The 23,114-nt window shown below is 46.1% G+C and overlaps 1 protein-coding gene across 1 annotated transcript in view; it reads right to left on the reverse strand.

Moving 5' to 3' along the window:
* Positions 1-23,114, reverse strand: part of DUSP22 (dual specificity phosphatase 22) — a 205,188-nt gene that overhangs the window by 46,220 nt on the left and 135,854 nt on the right. Inside the window, exon 4 of the mRNA XM_082258652.1 lies at positions 12,059-12,108. Within this exon, the coding sequence (XP_082114778.1) occupies positions 12,059-12,108 (50 nt within the window). The remainder of the gene's footprint in view (positions 1-12,058; positions 12,109-23,114) is intronic.

A 23,114-nucleotide genomic window follows, 5' to 3' on the forward strand; every position in this document is an offset into this window, starting at 1 on the left:
CCGGCCGGGACAATATCAACCCCCACATGGGATCACATCCGCAGAAAAGAAAAAATGAAAACAAGGAGGTCCAGTTGCTCTGTTAAACCCCCTCATTCCCCGGGGTCTTCCCGTCGCCTGTGACGGAGAGAGGGCTCGTGGACATCCAGCCAGTTCGCCGCATCCGCGACCGTGTCAAAGAATTGTACCCTTCCTTCGGCTGTGACACGCAGGCGAGCGGGGTACAGCATGGCATATACCAAGACAATGTGGCGGAGGCGTTGCTTAACTTAAATAAATTTTGCCTGTTGCTTTTGAACCTCCGCGGAAAAGTCAGGATAAAAGGACACTCTGGCACCGTTGAACCTGATGTCACCCTTTTCTCTGGCCAGGCGTAGTATCTTCTTCCTGTCCCTGTAGTGTAAGATTTTAGCAAGCATGGGCCTAGGGGCGTTGCCAAGCAGGGCCCTCGTGGGGACCCGGTGTGCCCTCTCCACCGCGAACAGGGGGCAGAAGGAATCCCGCCCGAAAACCTCGCCTAGCCAAGTTTCAATGAAGTCAGTGGGGTCCCGTCCCTCCACCTTCTCTGGAAGCCCCACAATGCGTACATTGTTTTGTCTAAGGCGATTCTCAATGTCATCCGTTTTGTCCTTATTGGCCTGCACTTGTCTAGCGGTCGTCCTGAACTCTGTGATCAGGGCAGGTACTTGGTCCTCCAAGTCACAGATGCGACTTTCTGCAGCCATGGTGCGCTTGCGGATTTTTTGTAAATCCTGTCTAAGACGTACGACCTCCTAAGTGAGGCCCCCCAGTCTGTCTTTTACTGTATTCACCTGGGCACTGCTTGTAATATTTGGCCCAGGGTAGGTTGATCCTCCTCCAATGTGTCCCCCTCTGTCTCAGAATCCAGTCCAGGCTGTACAGGGAGCCCTGTGTCCCCTAGGCACTGTGTAGTGTCCCCAGGTACCTGCGTGTCTTCTGGGTGTGCAGAGTCCACAGCGCTGGCTCCCTGGATGTCACACAGCCTTTTGGCATAAAGAAGAATGTCCCCAGAACTGTCCTTGCCTGCAGGGCGAGTTGATTTGGGCTTCATGCCAGTGTCCCTTGCCTTCTCAGGGCAGCGGGAGGTATGCTGCAGTGTCCCTGGACCAGCGCCATCTTGGCTGGCTGGGACAGTCACACTTCCTCTTTTAACTTGCTCCCGCGGGTCATGGCGGCACCCGATCACAGCATGCAGGGTCTTGCTGTGATCAGGGGGGCTTCAGGAAGCAGAATCCAGTGTTCAAGTAACGGTGGCCAGCCGGGGCAAGGATAGAATTACCGGATCAGTGGCGGGAGCTCAGTGAGATGCGACCTCTCACATGACCGTGCGGCCACGCTCCCCCGAGAGCTGAACTCTGGTCCAGACAAAGCTGCAGAAGGAGAGGATTCATCCCATGAAGAAACTCCTATGGTGGAAGCCTTGAGCCTCTGCCAGAGTCCAGACCCCCTGAGCACATCTGTGCTGAGGACGCTCCCCCCCCCCCCCCGACAGGCTGACGTCAGTGGTAACAACTGTACAGTACAGGGGGAGAAATGTTTTTCCCTGTTGAAGTGCCAGAGAACGAAGTCACTTCTAGAGACCATGGATCCTTGTCCCATTTCACCAGAATCTTTTTAGCAGAGATCTTGTGTAGAACTGTGCAAACAGACTGCCTCAAGGGTGGACACGATAAGGCCCAGCACCCGTATTCAAGCCTGGAGGCGTGACCGTCTGCTGAACAACAGAAGCTGAACTGCTTCCTGCAATGTCTGGAGTTTTTCCAGAGGAAGAAACTCTCTGGCTAAGGCCGAGTCCAGAGTCAGACCCATATAGTCCAGTTTTTATGGACAGAACCAAAGCAGACTCCTGAAGGTTCAGAATACAACCGAACTCTCAGAGTTTGCAGAACAACCTCCAGATGTCCATCAGAGCAGTCAGAGACTCCGCTCGCAGAAGAAGATTATCCAGTTACCCCAGTACCATGATCCACTGCTGACTTAAACAATGCCAGCACTGGGGCCAACACTTTTGTGAAGACCCGAGGAGCGGAGGCGAGACCAAAGGTCCACTCCACAAATCGATAAATGCGCCTCACCCACGGCAAAACAGAGGAAGCGTTGGTGACCAGCACGTATTAGAATGTGCAGGTAGGCGTCCTTGATGTCGATCGAAGCGAGAAAATCCCCAAAGGTAGATGTCGATAGAAGCGAGAAAATCCCCAAAGGTAGAAACACTACTACCGTGCGAATGGACTCCATTCTGAACTTCTGTACCCGGAAAAAGCAGTTTAGCGCTTTGAAGTCCAAAATTGGACGTACCTTGCCTTCCTTCCTGGGAACTGTAAAGAGGGTTGAGTAAAACCCATGAAAATGTTCTGAAGTCGTAAACGGGACAATCACCCCTTGACAAGTCTTGCATTGCCCCAAAGAGACCCTGTAAGCTATCTGGGGACAAGTGCAGGTTGGAATGGAAGAAGCTTCCTGGAGGATAAGACCGAACTCGATCTCGTAGCCGGACCAAATGACTTTGTGGACCCACTTGGTCCTGTACCAGGGAGGTCCACAGATCCGGAAACCAGCGAAGACAACCCCCCCCCACTCTAGATATGGGTGAGGGTGCCCCTTCATGCAGAGGAAGCCTTGTCCGCAGGTCTGGAAGAGCCCCTTCATGGCTTGCCAGACCAGGTCTTCTTGGAACCTCCGGTGGAGGCCCTGAAGGGCTTTGATCCCTTGTTTTGACATCCTGAGGGACGAAGAAGCCTCTTTTGAGCTGAGAAGAATGGCCCATGTCTACGACGGGGCTCCTTGCCCTTGGTAGCCTGCATAAGAGTACCCTTCCCCCCCTGTGAGATCCTCAATGATGTCAGAAGTCTGGTCTGCAGACCAGCATTTCAGCCAGATAATACGCCGAAGGACCACTGCTGATACAGACAGTCTAGAAATCAAAAGAGCCGCATCCAAAGAGGCATTACGGATAACCTGTAGCCCCTGGACCAACTGATCTGCCAGCTCCGCAAAGGCCGGGGGAAGCAGTTTCCCTTCCAGGTCCCAGGCGTGAAAGTTTAGCTCACTCGGTCAGAATTTGCGACACCAGGGCAATAGTAAATACCGGCATAAATGCCGAACCAGCCACAGTGAATATATGGCGGGCCAGAGCCTCCGCCCTCCTATCAGCCGGATCTTTAAAGGCCGGGGACTACTCAACCGGAAATTAAGGTAGCTTTATTTAATCTGGAAACTGGCGAGTCCACTACAGGTGGGACCGTACACTTTTTAAGCAGGGAATCCTCATAGGGATACCGCATAGCAAAATGGTTAGGGACCACAAAAGTGCGTTTTGGACAACCTCACTATTTTGTGACAAGGTTGTCAAAGTAAGCGGGAAAGGGGAACTTCCTCTCCACTTTGGAGGGCCTGTGGGTGCCAAAAGGGACTGGCGCCTAGGACGCAGCATCAGCCGCATCCTCCAGTTCTAAAGTTTCACGCACTGAGAAAATCAGTGGATCCACCAGGGACTTTTCATGCGCGGCTAGAGGAACAGAGGAATCATCCTCACTATCTTAGCATTCAGGGTGCGTGGATGCAGATCCAGTAGGGTCGCCATATACTAAGCTCACCCGGAAAACATAACAATCGGGGGAGGCCAACAACTGTGATCCCGGAAAGGGGACGCCGACCAAGGGACCACCTACTGGACTCCGCAAAAAACAAGGGGTCGCCCTCTGAGCTCTCCATAAAGGGCAAAATAGGAAATCCCCCCTTAAAAGGGGGCCAACTGCCGGACGCGCAGGCAGAATACCCTGATGGTCCTGCAGCGCTAAAAGGGGCAGGTGCCTCACACAATAATGGTGGCAGGGCTGTCATTAAAAATGACACGCCCCCCACAACACCACCCCTTCCAAGGGAGGCGCCAAGCCAATTCCACAAAAGGCAACATGCAAGCCGCGGCCTAAATTTTTGTGCAAGTGCACGGATCCCAGCCCGGCAGTTGCCCAAAGGAGGAGTGGGGGCTTCAGCTAAACGCACTGGGGCCGCCCCCCAATGGAGGTGCCTGACTAAGCCGCACGGTCTAGTAGGCCGCGGCCTAAATTTCTGTGGGCGACCAGCCGCTTGGACACGAGCCCCAGCGGAGCCAACCACCCAAGGACAGTAGAGGGGAGGGCGGATGCCCAAACGGGAGGCAGTTGCTTCAGCCACCCTCATAGGGGCCGCCTCACGTAGTTTCTGACTAGTAGGCCGCAAAATCGCGGCCTAACTTTTCGGCGGGATCCGGCCGCGTGAGGCCCACGGATGCTACACTATCCCAGGAAAGGGCCCACGTCCACCCCAAAACCCCCCAGGAGTAAAGTGGGGACAGCTACTTACCATACCAGGAACAGGGTGGGCAGTGGGAACTGCTCCGGACAGACCACCATTTCATCGTAATGTGGGTTCTTTTGGCCAGGAGAAAAGCTGCAACTCAGGCCGAGGCCAGGTCGTATGCTTCCTCGCGAGAAGTTTAACTTGCAAGCCAGCCCTCGTCCAGTGGGGCTATGTTGCAGCCGACCTAGCGCAGAGCTGCGGTCTGCACACGCTCGCTGGCCAGACTGGGGGGACCCTCTGGAACTAGATTATCCAGTCCATCGCCCAGTCCAACAATTGATTGAAGATTCTCACAGGAACAAAATAACAAAGATAGAAAAAAATTGCATTGAAAAAGAAAAAAATCGCCAGGACCAGAGATCCCAGCAAGGAACTAGGTCCTTACTCCTGACTAGACAGAAAAAACTGAGTGCCTATAGCTGAGAGTGGGTATATACATATAGTTGAAGTCAAGCTTTTTCCTGTCTAGTGTCCCACTCCTGTAGGGGGCAGTATAACCCAATGGTTAAGAAGAATCAGGAGTTGTATCCGTCAATGAACGAGGATTTTTTCTGCACATCCTTCGAACTGTTAGAGGTGCGATGCCCCTGGGGCAGATTTTCTGCACAATTTCTGGCACTGCCCACACATCCGACAGTTTTGTGTCCAGGGGATGGACCGTGTTAGGTTGGTCACGATGATAAGAGACAGAAGAGTCTGTTAGGCCTGGTAGACACGTTAGCACCCAAAAAGGTGATTTGTACTTTGCTCACCCTGCTCCTGTATTATGCACCTAAAATGATTATCTTGTTATGGAAGAATCAGATCGCCCCCACCATCATGGCCTGGAGGGCATTAATAAATAAGGCTTTACCAATGTACAAAGCCACATATCTTAACCACTTCAGCCCCAGAAGGTTTTACCCCCTTCCTGACCAGGCCATTTTTTGCGATACGGCACTACGTTGCTTTAACTGATAAATGCACGGTCGTGCGATGTTGTACCCAAATAAAATGGATGTGCTTTTTTTCCCCTACAAATAGAGCTTTCTTTTGGTGGGTTTTGCGCTTTAAACAAAAAACCGCCGTCAATTTTGAAAAAAAAAAAAAAAAACAATATTTTTTACTTTCTGCTATAAAACACATCCAAAAAAAAAATGTAAAAAATCTAAATTTCTTCATCAGTTTAGGCCAATTTGTATTCTGGTACATATTTTTGGTAAACAGAAATCCCTAAAAGCGTATATTGACTGGTTTTAGCGGCTACAAACTATGGGATGGATTTATGGACTTTTTTTTTTTCCGATTAGTAATGGCGGCGATCAGCGATTTGTAGCGAGACTGCGACATTGCGGCAGACTAAATCTAACACTAAGTGACACTTTTTGAGGACCAGTGAAACTAATACAGTGATTAGTGCTAAAAAAATGCACTGTACTAATGGCATTGGCTGGGAAGGGGTTAACATCAGGGGTGATCAAAGTGTCAAGTGTTCTCCTAGGGAGTGCTTTCTAACTGTGTGGAGGATGGACTGACTGCAGAAAGAAAGAGATCTGTGTTCCTGATTAGTAGGAATACAAGATCTTTCTCTTCCTCTCTGACGTTCTGTAATTTCTCCAAACGATCGTGGCTGCCAGACCCGCCGATTGGCTCACACTGTGTCAAATCACAGCAGGGGAACACAGCTCCTGCTGCATGCGTGCGCCCCCCCCCCCCCCCCAGTGCCGATGGAAACAATAACGTACAGGTATGTGATTTTGCTCTTAAGGGCTACCCTACCACAGTAAATGTTGTTAATAGAGGGGTACCTGACAAGTTTAAAAAGGTATGGGGTGGCTGGATGGAGGATAATTCCACAGCGTCGGATTAATAGCTCCCTGGTTAAGGGTTCCTTTTGTAGCAAGATGCTGGGTATGTGTAGACCTTGATGGGCACCTAATTCAATTTCTCTTGGTAAGGCAGGGAGCAGGGCCGCTGTTAAAAATCATGGGGCTCCATACAGCCTTCCTGACAGGGACCCCCCCAACACTGCCCACCCATGGGGTGCAGTGAAACAGCGGCACTGACTTTATCTGCCTCAAAAAAGAATGACCTGATGGGGCCCAAAGAAATGCAAATTTCCCTGGGCTGAGTAAGAGAGGGAGTGAGGTCTAGAAAAATCAATTTATTAATTTAGGCAGAAATGAACAATAAAGCTACCTTGGCCCCCCTGTTCAGTTAATGGGGCCTGGGCCCAGTACAACAGGACTGGTTGTACTGCCTTAGCGGCCCTAGCAGAGGGGATATTGTCTACTGTGAAATTGTACTGTATGTACCCTTTTTATGGGAAGATTGTCCATCTTATTGGTCCGGGAGCTGCACTATACACTGGTGCTGTTGATTTGAAATGCTGAATGTTAAACATGTTTCTATGTTTGTAACTTTTATGTGAAAAACATCTAAAAAATAATTAAAAAAAAAAAGCAACTGAGATGCAGGATGGCAAACCTGCCCCTGAGATTCAAGCTCCCAATGATCTAGTAGAGCCCATCGATTGTCTGCCAGGATTCTTACCAGGTCAAGGTACACTCCCTGCCTAGGCCAGTCAGGAGCAACGAATATCACTGGAATGCCCTCCATCTAATCATGCAAAGAAGCTTTAAAGGAGAAAAGGAACAAACCATGGTGTACTGTACTGGTGTACCCACAGAGCCACCAAGGTATCCACTACTTCCACTAGAGGATCCCTGTGCCTGCAGACAAGCCAGCCCAGTTTGTTATTAAACCTAGTGGTCAGGAGGTCCAGGCCCAGGGTGCCCATCTGCAACACAGGTTCTGGATCACTCCCCTGGGTCCAGGCATTGCTGGCTGAGGAAGTCTTTCTGCCAAATGTCTATGCAAGGTATGTACTGTATATTGACAAGGCAAGAGCTGTCCAGGACATAATCCGATTTACCTCTTATGCCACAGCATGACTTCTGGTTCTTCCCTGACCATGTTCTACAAAATAACGCTAAATTTACCAAAAAAAAAAATACATACACCATGATCCATAATTCGCAAAGAACGTTATACACTTTCTTTGGCACATGTGCTGTTTTCTTTTATATAGCAGGAGACTTTACTGTAAGTGCCCATAAGGTGGTGTATGACTGCTGTGTCTTATGCACCATGGAGGATTGTTTGGTTGACATAGTATTTTGACAAACAGCCAGTGATTTTCCCTTTAGCATGGTCATTGAGTACAATTTAGAAGGTATTCCATATGACTGCCTACTCTTTATTTCAGTCCTCATTATGAATCGATCTTTCAGGGACATTATTGGGCAGGTACCAAGGTGGTATGTCCACCATGTTCCAGCATACATCATAGGTTTGTTTTAGGCTGTATTAGAACACTTCTTTCCAGATACTCATCTCAGGCGATCCGTTCACTATTCCCTTGAAATAACTCATTGAAACATTTTTCACATTGCCCAGATTCTGTAGATTTAGACTTAATATTTCTTTCGATTGTTGGGTGTTGAACTATTGATGCATGTAACTATTTGTGTGATTATTTTGTGACATAAATGAATAAGGAAACCGTGCAAGTGTGCCCTGAATTAAAAGTGAAAAAGCTGCAAACGCAAAAAAGAAATATCCTCCAAAATACCAAAATCAGCAATGCAATGTGTTGCTCTAAAAATCGTATGTAAACAAATAGTAAATATGCAGATTCAAAAACCCATTGTGAATAATTAAATGAACAAATCTTACATAAATACACAAACTCATACATAAGTTTATATAATAACATATGAAAAGAAAAAAAATCAAACAAACAGTGTCCAAATAGAGCATATAGATAGAAATAGTCCCAAAATTCCAGGAAACCAAAAAGCTCTCCTTCAATGTGTGAGATAATCAAATAAACTTCCTTGCTCCTCAGAAAAGTGCCAACTGTGTCCACCTGTCACCAAAAATGGTGGCAGGCTTACCGAATCCCAATGACCCTCTTCCTCAGAGAGGTCACAGAAAGCTTTAGCTGGTATACTTATTGATCAATAGGATCTCTCCACATTTATCCCAAGACTGACCTGGGGCAGCTGGCAGTGCTGGAGATCGAACTTGTTTTTTAAGGAACGGTGTGTGCTCATGACCCTGGGATGTACTGTATGTGGAGAGATGCCATTGATGCCTGACTGTACCGGCTAAAGCTTTCTTTGACTGCTCTGAATAAGGATGCCATTGACATTCATATTGCATTGCTGATTTTGTGACATATGCCTGTCATCACAAAGTCTTCAATATACAGGTGCATCTCATAAAATTAGTAGGGCTGCAACTAACGATTATTTTCATAATCGATTTTGGTCGATTATTGCTTCGATTAATCGACTAATCGGATAAAAACCTAAAAAAAAAAAAAAAAAAAGTGTATAATTTAGTTAATATTCTTGAATATCTATATGTAGTGGTAAATATAACTATCCAGCTATATAGTTGGATATTTAATCCACTCTGAAACAGATATATGTATTATTAGAGGTTTAAATGTGGTACATATCAGACTCCGAGATCAATATTTTTAAAAGCCCTAAAACACTGTTTTGCAAATTTTCAGAGCGGATTTGTATATAATCATGATAGTCTCCCTTATTAATAGGCAGGTAGTTTGATACAAGTTCCCTGTGCCTGCTGTCACTTATGCTGGTAATACACAAACTAAATTTTTTTTTAGAAAATTTTTAAAAACATTCATCCGATTTTTCTAACCATTAGTGTATATTGGTGTCCGGTGTCAACCACAGTGACAGGAAAATTTGAAGGAACAGAATAGAAAACTTCTCGATCAAACAAATCTTCAAATAGTATATGTGGTTTTTACTCAGAAGTTTTATTCATTTTAAAATTTATTGTTAAAAGCAAGTGGAATTTTCAAACAACACTCGTCCATTCAACAAATATACAAATCATTTTGAACAAATATAGATGCAAATATTTTTGTCCAAAAATCCAATCCATGTATGGGAAGCAGAAGACCTTTAGTAGCAGCAGCATGCTTTTTTTCTTCATGTGTATGTATATAAAAAAAAATATGCCCAGAAGTTGGATATGCAGGGAGTCAGACATGAAGGTATATGAAGGGTGGAGGGGGGAAATAACATTTATATATTAAAGTAGTAGTAAAAGCTGAGACTTTTTTTTTTCATGGATATAATAATTTTAAATACAGTATAATGCACAATACTAATAAACTTTTCCTTTAAATGTAATTGTAATGCCTTATATCACCTCTAGTCTATCGGCCTCCACCTTCTCTGGGTTCAGATGCTGATCTTCCCAGCACAGAGCCCTTACAGTGATTGTAAACTTTGGATTTTTTCTTCTTAACAACAATCTTGTAAGCCCCCGTTCACATAGGGGCGACGCTACTTCGCACTGCGACCTCCGAGGTCACGGTGCGAGCAGCGCGCCGCTACCTCGGAGCGGCCGCCACGGACTTCATAACATTGAAGTCTATGGCGGTCCCCTTTCGGGTCGCCCCAAAGAAGCTCCGGACCCTTTTTCTAGGTCGGAGCGACTTGTGTCGCTCCTATTAGAACGGGTCCGCAGCTTCCCTATGGGAGGCGACCTGCGGCGACCTGTGAGGCGACCTGGTCGCCTCACAGGTCGCCCTAGTGTGAACCGGCACTAATACTTATCCTCTCTGTGTAATGATTTTTCACAGAGCAGCACTGATTCGCCTCTCCTGCCCCCCCCCCCCCCCATGGCACTTCCAGCCCCTTCTGCCTTCAAAGTGCCCCTATAGGAAGCAGCAAAGTATAGTACTGTACAGAGTGTCCCTATAGCAAGGTTAAAAAACCTCTGCCTTTAGAATCACTTGGTTCCTTCTCTTGCCCAGGACTACATTTCCCATGAGGCATTGCTCCTCACACATTCACAAGTTCTCTGTCATCTACTGACATGTATGGATGGTTTACTGAGCTGTATATGTGCTGCACTGTATTTTCTGATATGTAAACAAATAATGCATTCTGTATGAAGGACAACTAATCGGCTGACGATTAATCGATTAGTTGACAACTATTTTCATAATCGATTAGTTGACGATTATAATCGATTAATCGATTAGTTGTTTCAGCCCTAAAAATTAGAATATCACCAAAAAGTTAATTTAGTTCAGTAATATAAATCAAAAAGTGAAACTCATATAGTTTATACAGATGCGTTACACACAGACTAATATATATCAAGAATTTCTTGTTTTTAATGTTAAGGTTTATGGCTTACAGCTAGTGAAAACCTAAAATTCAGTATCTCAGAAAATTAGAATATTACAATACAATAAGACCAATAGAAAAAAGGATTTTAAATACAAAAATGTTGGCTTACTGAAAAGTATGCCCATGTACAGTATAGCATGCACTCAATACTTGGTCAAGGCTCCTTTTGTATGAATTACTGCATCAATACGGCGTGACATGGAGGTGATCAGCCTGTGGCACTGCTGAGGTGGCACTGTGGAAACTTCACACTGGACCTCATGCATCATGGATTCTGTGCCTTTTCCACTCTTACTCCGGATTCTGGGACCTTGATTTCCAAATGAAATGCAACATTTTCCACAGTTTGTGATGATTTGGGAGCCATGTCATCTGGTGTTGGTTCTACTGTGTTTCATCAAGTCCAAAGTCAGGGCAGCCCTCTACCAGGAAGTTCTAGAGCACTTCATGCTTCCCTCTGCTCACCAGCTTTATGGAGATGCTGATTTCATTTTCCAGCAGGACTTGGCACCTGCCCACACTGCCAAAAGTATCAATACCTGGTTTACCGATCATGGTATCACTGTGCTTGATTGGCCAGCAAACTCGTCTGACCTAAACCCCATATAGAATCTGTGGGGTAATGTCAAGAGGAAGATAAGAGACACCAGACCCAACAATGCAGATGAGCTGATGGCCACTATACAAGAAACCTATAACACCTCCATAGTGCCACAGGCTGATCGCCTCCATGCCACGCCGCATTGATGCAGTAGTTCATGCAAAAGGAGCCCTGACCAAGCATTGAGTGAATACTATACTGTACATGGACAGTCTTTCATTAAGCCAACATTTCTGTATTAAAAATACTTTTTTTTTATTGGTCATATGTAATATTCTAATTTTTTGAGATACTGAATTTTGGGTTTTCATTAGCAGTAAGCCTTAATCATCAAGATTAAAAGAAAGAATTGCTTGAAATACTGTACATTACTCTGTGTGTAACACATCTATGTAAATTATGAATTTCAATTTTTGAATTGAAAGACTGGAATAAATTCACTTTTTAATGATATTCTAATTTTATGAGATGCACCTGTATATGCTTTTCATAAACTTTGTAATTCATTTTGAGTGGCGTTACACTACAGAGGGGTGATATGTCTGTGGGATATTTTAATTTCTACCATGGTTTTTGTATGTCTTGATTAAATGCGTCATATCATTAAACGTATGATCTTTGTGGATTATAGTTTATACCCTGTGGATATTGTGACATATTTAGTGGTTATTTGTGGAATATGATCATTGAGTCCATACTTCATGTTTTTTTTTTTTTGAAGGCGATATAATTTATATACCAATGGGACGCCAACTTTCTTATTTTGAGGAATGGCGACAGCACACACACGCACACACACATGCACACACACAAACATGCATATTGTACTGTCCACATGAAGAATAGAAAGAAAAAAAATCTTACTTACAAGTTTTGGTTTGGTGAATCAGATGCTGGAATGCAAAGATACTTTATACCCTGGAGAGAAAAATGGTACAATGTAAGACTACTACAACAAAATTAAAGTGGTTCTAAAGGCTCAAGGTTTGTTACCTTCATGCATCCTATGAAGGTAAAGAACCCCCACATCAAGCTGTTTGCTCTGGGGGAACTGAGCTGGAGGGAGGGGCCAGGAGCGCTGGTTGGGGACCCAAGAAGAGGAGGTTCGGGTCAAAATCATTGCACAGGGAAGGTAAGTATGACATGTTTGTTATTTTTTTAAAAAGAAAAAACGTGCCTTTAATATCACTTTAACTGTACAATCACATTTTTAGAAGCTCATTAGTAGTGAACACATCAATATACTTGTGAAGGTTCTTTGTTTTGAGGCTCATGCACAAAGTACTGGATAGGCACAATAATAAAAAAAACATTGGCATGGTTATATTTTAAAATCTGGACAAATCGAGGCAATAGACTAAAAATTCATAATAGATCACGGATATCGAAAAAAATATTTTTACCAGCTCAAAGAAACAGCAAGCAAAAGTGGGATTTTTGACTTACTGTAAAATCCATTTCTCTGATGTTCATTGACGGACACAGCTCCTGATTCTACTTAACCATTGGGTTATACTGCCCCCTACAGGAGAAGGACACTATGCAGGAAAAAGCTTGACTATGCCTATGGGCAGTGCCAGGGAGTATACACCCACTCTCAGCTATAGGCACTCAGGTTTGTTACAAACAGTGTCAGAAGAAAGCCCAACTCCACAGAGGGGGTTGGGTGCTGTGTCCGTCAATGAACATCAGAGTAATAGATTTTACGGTAAGTTCATTCATTGACGGACACAGCTTTGGATTCTTCTGAACCACTGGGACGTCCCAAAGCAGTGTTAAACATGAGGGTTGGGAAAACATCAGAAAAAAATTCTCAAGGCTAACCATAGCCAACCAGGTAACAGAGCTCAACCATAAACAACTGGAGCTCACCTGAAAAACAATACACCCTCAAAGAGGGTGCGGCCAAAAGAAGCATCCGCAGATGCAAACACAACCACTTTACAAAAAACTTTGTAAAAGTGTGCACCGCCGAATAGGTAGTTGCCTTGCAAAACATGCGTCACTGACGCTTAAAGACGGAAATTCCAGGAGACACTAAGCGCCCTAGTAGAGTGCGCCTAAACAGGGAAAGGAGGAACCTGACCCCTGATGCAAAAGGCAAGAACCACCGTCTGTCTAATCTATCTGGAAATGGTCACAGAAGAAGCGGACAACCCTTTGTGAGGTCTGCCTGTGAGCCTGTGAGCGCAAATAGACAGTCTGACTTCCTAAAAGACTCCGTAGCTGCCAGGTACACCTTAATTGGGACACGGGGAAGACAACACAATGTCTTCATTCATATGATAGTCAAAGACCACCTTAAGAAGGAATGACGGACAGGCAAAGCACCACCTTATCCTTGTGAAGCACCATAAGGCGAACGACAGAATAACAACACCCTGCATGCAGAGGGGATAGCCACCAAAGGCGGCCACATTCTGGGGCAACGTTACGCAGGGAAACCGCCGAAATATTTTCAAAGAGAAGCTCCTCTAGAGCTGAAAGCACCACATTCAGGTTCCAGGGCGGCAACGGAGCCCACACTGAAGGAACCAAATGTCAGACACCCTGAAGAAAAGGTACGCACCAGGGAGTGTGTGGCCAAAGGTCGTTGGAAAAAGAATGCCAAAACCCAATACCTGGCCCTTGATGGTACTCAAGGCCAATTTTTGTTCAAACCCCCGATGAAGGAAGGTCAAGGTCCAATCCACCGAGAAGACTGACACCACGCAATGTATGTCTTCCACGTACGAAGGTAGATCTTCCTAGAGGCAGATTTCCAAGCTTTTAACAGTGTAGGAATCACCGATTCAAACAAACCTCCACCCTTCAGCACCTGGCATTCAACAACCAAGCCGTTAAATCCAGTGACTGTAAAGCAGGATGGAAGATTTGTCCTTGGGACAGCAGATCCTCCCTGAGAGGAAGTTCTCAAGGAGCATCAGCGACCAGCCGTACCAGATCTGCATACCAAGACAAGCGGACAGGCTGGCATCCCTGGAGACAACCGTCCAGTACAGTAGAAGGATTTTCCTTGTCAAAGTGCCAGAGAGCAAAGCCACCTCTAGAGACCGAGGATCCTTGACCCATTTCACCAGAATTTTGTGTGGAAACAGACCGCCTCAAGGGTGGACACCATCAGGCCCAGCCCCGCATGCAAGCGGGATGACCGTCTGCTGAAAAACTGAAGCTGAATTGCCTCCTGCAATGTCTGGAGTTTTTCCCGAGGAAGAAACACTGAGGCTAAGTCCAGAGTCAGACCCATATAGGCCATTTTTTGTGGACAGTACCAAAGCAGACTCCTGTTGTCCCACAGACTCCTGTTGTAGGATCCCACAGAACTCCCTCACAGTTTGCAGAGCAATCTCCAGTAGTCCATCAGAGAAGTCGGAGACTCCGCTCGCAGAGGAAGATCGTCCAGTTACCCCAGTACCGCAATCCCCCACTAACAAACAATGCCCGCACTGGGGCCAACACTCCTGTGAAGACCCGAGGTGCGGAGGTGAGACAAAAAGGTCAGCACTACAAACTGATAATGCTCCTCATCCATGGAAAAACTGAGGAAGCGCTGGCAACCAGCACATATTAGAATGCGCAGGTGGGTGTCCTTGATGTGGAAAGAAGCAAGAAGAAATCCCCCTGATGCCACTTCCATATAAATGGACTCCATGCGGACCTTCTGTACTCGCACAAAGCAGCTTAGCACCTTGAGGTCCAGAATTGGAGGAACCTTGACTTCCTTCCTGAGGACTGTAAAGAGGTTTGAGTGAAAAACCCTTGAAAATGTTCCAAAGTCAGAACCGGAACAATCACCCTTTGAAATAACAAGAGACCAAAGAGACCCCATAAGTGATCTGGGGACAAGTGCAGGTTGAAAGGGAAAAATATAATTTTTGTAAGAACTTACCATAAAATTATTTTCTCTGAGTCCTCTGACGGTCGCCGCCCGATGGTATTAGCCTTCACTAATGGGTAATGACGCCCTCTGCAGGAGCAAGGCTAGGCAGATAATTGATTATTAGGTTAATACAAAAAAACTTTTATACCTCGGCATGCCACTAGAGGGCCATCCCTCAGCCATTATCCTGAATCCAATCTGATATTACCTCAATTTGTAGCAAGCAGTACCGGAAGGCAACAACCCCAGATCCCCAGGGGCGGCAACTGTCAGAGGACTCAGAAAAAATAATTTTACGGTAAGTCCTTAAAAAAATTCTATTTTCTCTTACGTCCTCTGACAGTTGCCGCCCGATGGTATTAGCCTTCACTAATGGGACGTCCCAAAGCAGTGCAGGTATGAGGGATGGGAAAAAAATGCAACCAACTCAGAAGGTAACGTAAACAGATGGGCCAGTAACAACCTGAGCCCACAGAAAAAAAACTGGAACAAATCCAGAAACAACAAAAAAAAACACTCCAAGAAGAAGGGACAGAAAAAAGAACGTCCCCTCCAAACAACTGCCGCACTCAAAACTTTGTGGCCAAATAAAGCATCCGAAGATGCCAAAAACCTCAAGTTCGTAGAACTTTGTGAAAAGTGTGCCCGGACGACCAAGTCGCAGACTTGCACATCTAAACCACAGAAGCCCGATGGCGAAAAAACCCAAGAGGCGCTGACGGCTCAAATAGAATGCCTAAATAGAATAGGCCTGAACAATCGCCTATCTGATTTACTCAGACTGCCGAACAGACTCCGTGGCGGACAGGGAGACCTTGACCGCCCGGACCACATCCAGGGAATGCAAGACAAGTTCCGTGGGATGCTTGAGCCGCGCACACAAGGCAACACGATATCTTCATTGAAGGTGGAATGAAGACAAACCACCCGTGGAAGAAAAGACTGATTGGATCGCAGAAACACCTTATCTCCATGACGTATCAGATAAGGAGAGCGGCAGGATAAGGCCGCCAACTCAGACACTCTGCGATCTGACGTGATGGCCACCAGAAAGGCAACTTTACTGGGGCAACACCGAGAGTAATCTCTCTGATGTTCTCGACGGGAGGTTGTTGCAACACAGACAAAACCAAATACAGATCCCAGGGACCCTCGTGGGAGCCGAACGCTGCACCCCTTGAAAGAAGGTGCGGACCAAGGAATGCGATGCCAAAGGACTTTGAAAAAAAGAAGGCCAAGGCCAACAACGGACCCTTGACCGTAGTCAGCGCCAACCCTGATCCATGTCTTCTGCAGGAAGGCCAATACCTTCGCCACCGAGAAGGAACAAGGATGAGAACCATGCGCTTCGCACCAGGCAATATACGCCTTCCAGGTGCGGTGATAAAACATCCTAGAGGCAGCTGTATGAGTCTTTAACAAGGTAAGGATGACCGCCTGTGGAAGACCTCTTGCAAAGAAAAAACACATGATTTCAGAAAAAAAACCAAAGAAAACCGAGACACAAGGTCCCGGCCAGAAAGACCTAACCAGCTCCTAAGCTAGGCAGCATAAAACTGAGGTAATATCAGATTGGGTTCAGGATAATGGCTGAGGGATGGCCGCCTAGCCTTGCTCCTGCAGAGGGCGCCATTACCCATTAGTGAAGGCTAATACCATCGGGCGGCAACTGTCAGAGGACGCAAGAGAAAAAAACCTTTCCAGGGGAAAAGATTGAACTCGATCTCATAGCCTGACTGAATAATTTAGTGGACCCACTTGACCTGTACTAGGGAGGTGTATGGATTAGGAAGCGAAGAAGTCCCCCCACCCCAGATACGGGTGAGGGCGCCCCTTCATGCAGAGGCAACCTTGTTGGCAGATCTGGAAGAGTCCTTCGTGGTTTGCCAGACCAGGTCCTCTGGTGAAGGCCCTGACTTTTGATCCCGAATCTTGAGATCCTGAGAGACGAAGGAGCACTGCTGATTCAGACAGCCTAGAAAACAAAGGAGCCGCATCGAAAGAGGCATCACAGACAAACTGTAGCCCCTGGTCCAACCGGTCCGCCAGCTCCACAAAGACAAGGGGAAGCTATTCTCCCTCCAAGTCCCAGTGTATAAGCTTAGCCCACTAGGTCAGGGTTTGCGACACCAGGGCAATAGTTATTACTGGCCTAGTTGCCGAACCAGCCACAGCGCACATATGGCAGCCCAGAGCATCCACCCTCTTATAAGCTGGACCTGTAAAGGTCGGGGTCTCCTGAACTAGGATGAAGGTAATTTGACCTGGAAACCAGGCGAGTCCCACTACAGGTGGGCCGTACACCTTTTACACAGGGAATCCTCATAAGGATACCGCAAGCAAAAAACACCTAGCATCCACTGCCTTTTGGACAACCCCACTGTTTGTGACAATGTTGTCAAGATAAGTGGAAAGAGGAACACCCTCGCCGCCTTGGAGGGCCTGTGGGTGCCATAAGGAACCGGTGCCTCCGACGGGGCATCAGCCGCAACCTCCATTTTTAAAGTTTCATGCTCTGACACAAACAGTGCATCCACCAGCGCCTATTTAAGTGTGGTTAGAGGAGCAGAGGAATCATCCTCACTATCGGAGCACTCAGGGTGCATGGACGCAGACCCAGTAGTGTCGCTTTATACTGAGCTCATCCTGAAAACATAAGGGGAGGCCGCCGACTGCAATCCTGCAAAGGGAACGCTGGCCAAGGCTCCACAAATGGACCACCTATTGGGGGTCGCCTTCAGAGCAGGACATAATAGAACATAGCCCCCTTAAAAGGTGGCCGCCCGCTTTGATGTGGACGCGCAGGCAGGGTACCCTTGCTAAAATAAGGCAGGTGCCCCACACAATAATGGTGGCAAGACTGTCTATAAAATTGAAGTACCCCCACAGTGCCACCTGGTCCAAGGCAGAGTCGACCACCCAGGGGCAGCAGAAGAGAAGGTGAGAGCCCAAACAGGTGGCAGTGGCTTCAGCCATCCTCACAGGGGCCGCCTTACATAGGTTTCGATGAGTAGGCCGCAAAGCTATGGCCTAAACGCTTGGCCAGATCTGGCCACATAAGGCGCACAACCCTGCCCTAGTCACCAACCCCCAGAATGGCAGGGGAACCCTGTTCAACCCCCCGTTGTGCACCAGGAAAACCCAGTCAGCAGCAACTCCAACCAGCCCCCTTAAGAGCATGTGGCAAAGCCAGCCAGTCCCCTCAACCGAAAGACCTACAGTGACCAAAATTTTAGAGGGGCTGGGGGAAAGGGAGGGGAACCCAGGGGTTGGACCATCCCAGGGAGGGGCCCACGTCCACCCCAAAGCCCTCCAGGGGTAGTGGGGGGACAGCTACTTACCACACCAGGAACAGGGTGGACACCATCCCATGTCCAGTGGGGGGCTATGTCGCGGCCGAACTAGCATGGAGCTGCGGTCTGCACGCGCTTGCTGGCCGGACTGGGGGGACCCTAAGGATCTATATTATCCAGTTCCTCCCCCAGTCACCAACCCCCAGAATGGCAGGGGAACCCTGTTCAACTCCCTGTTGTGCACCAGGAAAACCCAGTCAGCAGCACTCCAACCAGCCCCCTTAAGAGCATGTGGCAAAGCCAGCCAGTCCCCTCAACCGAAAGACCTACAGTGACCAAAATTCTAGAGGGGCTGGGAAAGGGAGGGGAACCCAGGGGTTGGACCATCCCAGGGAGGGACCCACGTTCACCCCAAAGCCCTCCAGGGGTAGTGGGGGGACAGCTACTTACCACACCAGGAACAGGGTGGACACCATCCCGTGTCCAGTGGGGGGCTATGTCGCGGCCGACCTAGCATGGAGCTACGGTCTGCACGTGCTTGCTGGCCGGAATGGGGGGACCCTAAGAATCTATATTATCCAGTTCCTCCCCCAGTCCGGCACTTGATTGTAGTTCTCACAGGAACATAATAATAAAATAGGAAAAAATATTATATTTAAAATGAAAAAATTGCCAGGACCAGAGATCCCAGCAAGGAACTAAGTCCTTAATCCTGACTAGGCAGAAAAAAACTGAGTGACTATAGCGAAGAGTGGGTGTATACCCCCTGGGACTGCCCATAGGCACAGTCAAGGTTTTTCCTGCCTAGTGTCCTACTCCTGGAGGGGGCAGTGTAACCCAATGGTTAAGAAGAATCAGGAGCTGTGTCCATCAGTGAACGAAAGAGAAAATATGTTTTTGCCTTTAAAGTAAACTGGACACAAACATGTGCAGTTCCGTTGAGCATATTAAAAAAAATTAAAACCACATATCAAAACATATCAGGAGATGCATAAATACTGGCAGCTAAAGCTATTTTTTTATCTTGACCCTTCTTGTAAAAGTGGAATTAGTCTGATTCCCACCCACCTCCTGTGCCTTTCAGTTGGTCAGTGATCATCATATCCCGCTACACTGAACAGCCTACAGGGGGGCTTAGAATCCAGAAAGGGATATGATCATGTTTTACTTAAAAGTATAGTTAAAGGCAAAAATGTTTTATTTTTTCATTTTTGATAGACTGAAGGAGGATTATTGTTGTCTGTGTAAGGCTCCTTTCACACGGTCCGCCTTCGTCGGCGGACTCCGTGCTGCTCAGCGGGGGATCGATACACTGATCCCCGCTGAGCAGGCAGGTGACAGCTCCCTCTCCGCTCTGTGTGCGGAGAGGGAGGTGTCAGAGCCCCGCTGCTCTCTATGGGGAATCGGATGAGAACGGACTGCCTGTCCGCTCTCCTCCGATCCGATTCCCTGGGCGAATGGAAAATAGGGTTTCCATCCATCTGGATTTCACGGACAGGATCGGATGCGGATGGCAGCGGGTGTCAGCGGACATGTCTCCGCTGACATCCACTGCCCCATAGGGATGCATGGAGGATCCGATCAGATCCGCCTAAAAAACTGACAGGCAGATCTGATCGGATCGTTCGTGTGAAAGGACCATTAGGGATATTTAGCCTATTTGTCATGTTTACCATGATCACCGAGAGTGAAAATAAACAAAAATTCCCAAATATGGGTTGTCACTGGACCAGTAATAAAGGAATAAAATCTTCCAATGGGGACACTAATTCTGGTAAACCTGGAAACAACCTAACATTGGAGGAATTTCCTCCTGGCTACGGGAAAATAAGTAAATGAAAATCTCACCAACGGGACACAAATGGCAGAAAAGGGGCCCCAACCCCCTTTACTCTATCCAAAACAGAAAAAAGGGTTTGCCTATAGTTCTGCTGCCTATATACTGTATCTGGGTCCACTGATTGCTTTGACATGCAGTTTTCGTTGAACATTTAACTTGGGCATTATTCAAAGACCAACTGAAAAGTCCAGTTATGCATCACATTCACTGATGAGGTTCAGATCACAATTAATGGCAAATTACTGCAGAAAACCAGTTATATCTAAGAGGTGCACATACTTTTTCTTACCACTGTATTTCTGTGCTTTTTTTTTTAGCAAAAACAAGTACATAATTCCATCTAAGCTAAGCAGGGGGAGAGGTTGTATCCCTGTGTGTAATGTGACCTGCTAAACGACTAATATTGGCTGTTCACAGCATAGCAATGAACTGCCTCCAGAAAAACTGTGTAGATCTTGCCATATGCTTGCTGAAAATTATAAATATAATTTATTCATATGCAATATTGTATATAAACATAAATAAAGGAATACCACTCTAATGTTTTAGTCCTGAACATAAATAAATTAGGGAAATAAAGTATACAAACACTTCATATAACCCTTTTTAGATAGCAATTTAACATAGCAAAATACTGAACATGCAAAAATAAATTATTGCACAATAATCATTCTAGGACAACCTTTAAAAAGATAACTATATTTTGTGACACTTTTTTTGATAAACTGAATTGCAATATTGGAATACAGGATCACCTCTGTCACTCTATTGTAATGTTATACAGGAGTTTTTATGTGGCTCAGAATAATAAAACAATTAAAGGATTTCAGCTGTAATTCTAGAGGAAATGCATCTGCTGCCAGCAAAGCACCTGGTGGTAATAGAGCTGAATTGGCAACATGGATGTTACAGTTTGCCAAAAAATGGTAATAAATGAGAGAAAATTCCAATTTTAAAAGGGATTGCTCATTGTACAGTGAACAATGCAAAAGTTCCTCAATAAGTGATAATGTATTTATAATATTTTTATGAAATAACAGAATTGTAAAGGCAGTAGATTTCTTTTTCTTAATGCATTCTATGCATTAGGATAAAAAAACCTTCCATTTGAAGCAGCACCCTAATACTTACCTGAGCCCATCTATATCCTGCGATGTTGCAGGAATTTATCAGCTGCTCGGGACTCCCCTCCTCGTGGCTGAAACAGTAGCGTGGCGCAATTGGCTCCTGCTGCTGTCATTTAAAGTCAGTCAGCCAATCAGGAGAGAGAGACGGGGGGTGGGGCCGGGTCTCGGCTCCATGGCTGAATGGACACAGGGAGCTGTGACTTGACTCAGGTGCCCCCACAGCAAGCTGCTTGCTGTGGGGGCACTCAACAGGCGGGAGGGGCCAGGATAACAGAAAAGGGACCCGAGAAGAGGAAGATCTGGGCCACTCTGTGCAAAACCAACTGCACAGAGCCGGTAAGGATAACATGTTTGGTATTCAAAAAACACGAGACTTTACAAGCACTTTAAGTTTTTTAAAATGACACGCTAATTGCGAGTTGTCTCTCTGAGGATTCAGCAAGGTCAGTAAGAAAATTAATTCTCTGAAGAAGAAAATTAATCTCTTTCTCTATATCCCTGGTGCCCAACCTGCGGCCCGAGGGCTGCATGAGACCCTTTGATATATTATGTGTGGCCCTCGAACCTCAGTAGTCTGTAGTGGGAACATTGATTAGAGTAATAGCATTGATCTCTACTAGCCACGTGTAACATGTTCCCAGTTTCGTATTGTCTTCTGCAGCATATCCCCAGCCAAAAATGTAGCACTTCCACGCTCTATGACCCTCATTTCCTCCATCAGGTCTGCAGTTTCTGACAGTTCTCTCAAGCATTAAACAAATTGAACATTATGTATGGCCCTTTGAGGCCCCTTTTTGCTCATAAGTTGACAACCACTGCTCAACATGAATGTCACGTCAGGTTTATTTCTGCATACTGAACAGAACTCAAACATCAAATGAGATGAATTCTGGGCAGTGTAGGTCAGAAACATTCACCGGAAATAAATAAAAATCACCACAGCCTACATATACAGATAACAGCACTGGAGCTTGTGAAATACAGGGTCAACATAGTATAAAAAAAAAACAAAAAAAAAAAAAAAAACACTGGGGCAGTTTAAATTACAATTACTATCATAGATAGATTTGAGAATGGGGGGGGGGGGTACAATCCTTACTGACATCCTGGAAATTCCAGTTGACCCACTAGCTTTAATGTAGAGTCACTGACTCTCAAAAATTATGCAGATCTGAAAAGCTAGCCACAGTCCAAATCGACATATGGTAATATGGTATATGTATGGTATATATTCAATGCAAACAAATACGTACGGCAACCAGACAACTAGCATTTTCAGAAAGCAAGGTCAGCAATGGTTTACTCAACACTTTTCTTTGAAACTAATTAGTTTCATGTTTACACTTTTGTTAGTGGAACAAGTATTGATGAGAAATCAGATGACTTGGCTGGGAAATCCCTGCTGAACGGAGTGGAGGGGGAGACCCAGATCCATGGTGTAAAGGATGGCCTCATTCTCACCTCCTTCCCAGCAGAACACACACTCTGAAATCATAAATACTGTGTTAAATGTATTCAGCCAAACTCCGACCATACTGACCCTACTGACACTATAGCACACAGCTTGTGTTCATTGAATATACTTTGTAGGCGTACATTTTCGATAACTAGCTGGGGAAAGAATTCTACTTCTAGCTGTGCAAAAAGAAAATTAGGAAAACCATTGAAAACTAAGCTACTTGGCACTTTTACCCCCTTCCTGTCCAGGCCAATTTTCAGCTTTCAGCACCGTCGCACTTTGAAGGACAACTGCGCGGTCATGCAACGATGTACCCAAACAAAGT

The sequence above is a fragment of the Pelophylax lessonae genome (assembly GCF_965119305.1).
Source record: "Pelophylax lessonae genome assembly, chromosome: 5".
Taxonomy (NCBI): domain Eukaryota; kingdom Metazoa; phylum Chordata; class Amphibia; order Anura; family Ranidae; genus Pelophylax; species Pelophylax lessonae.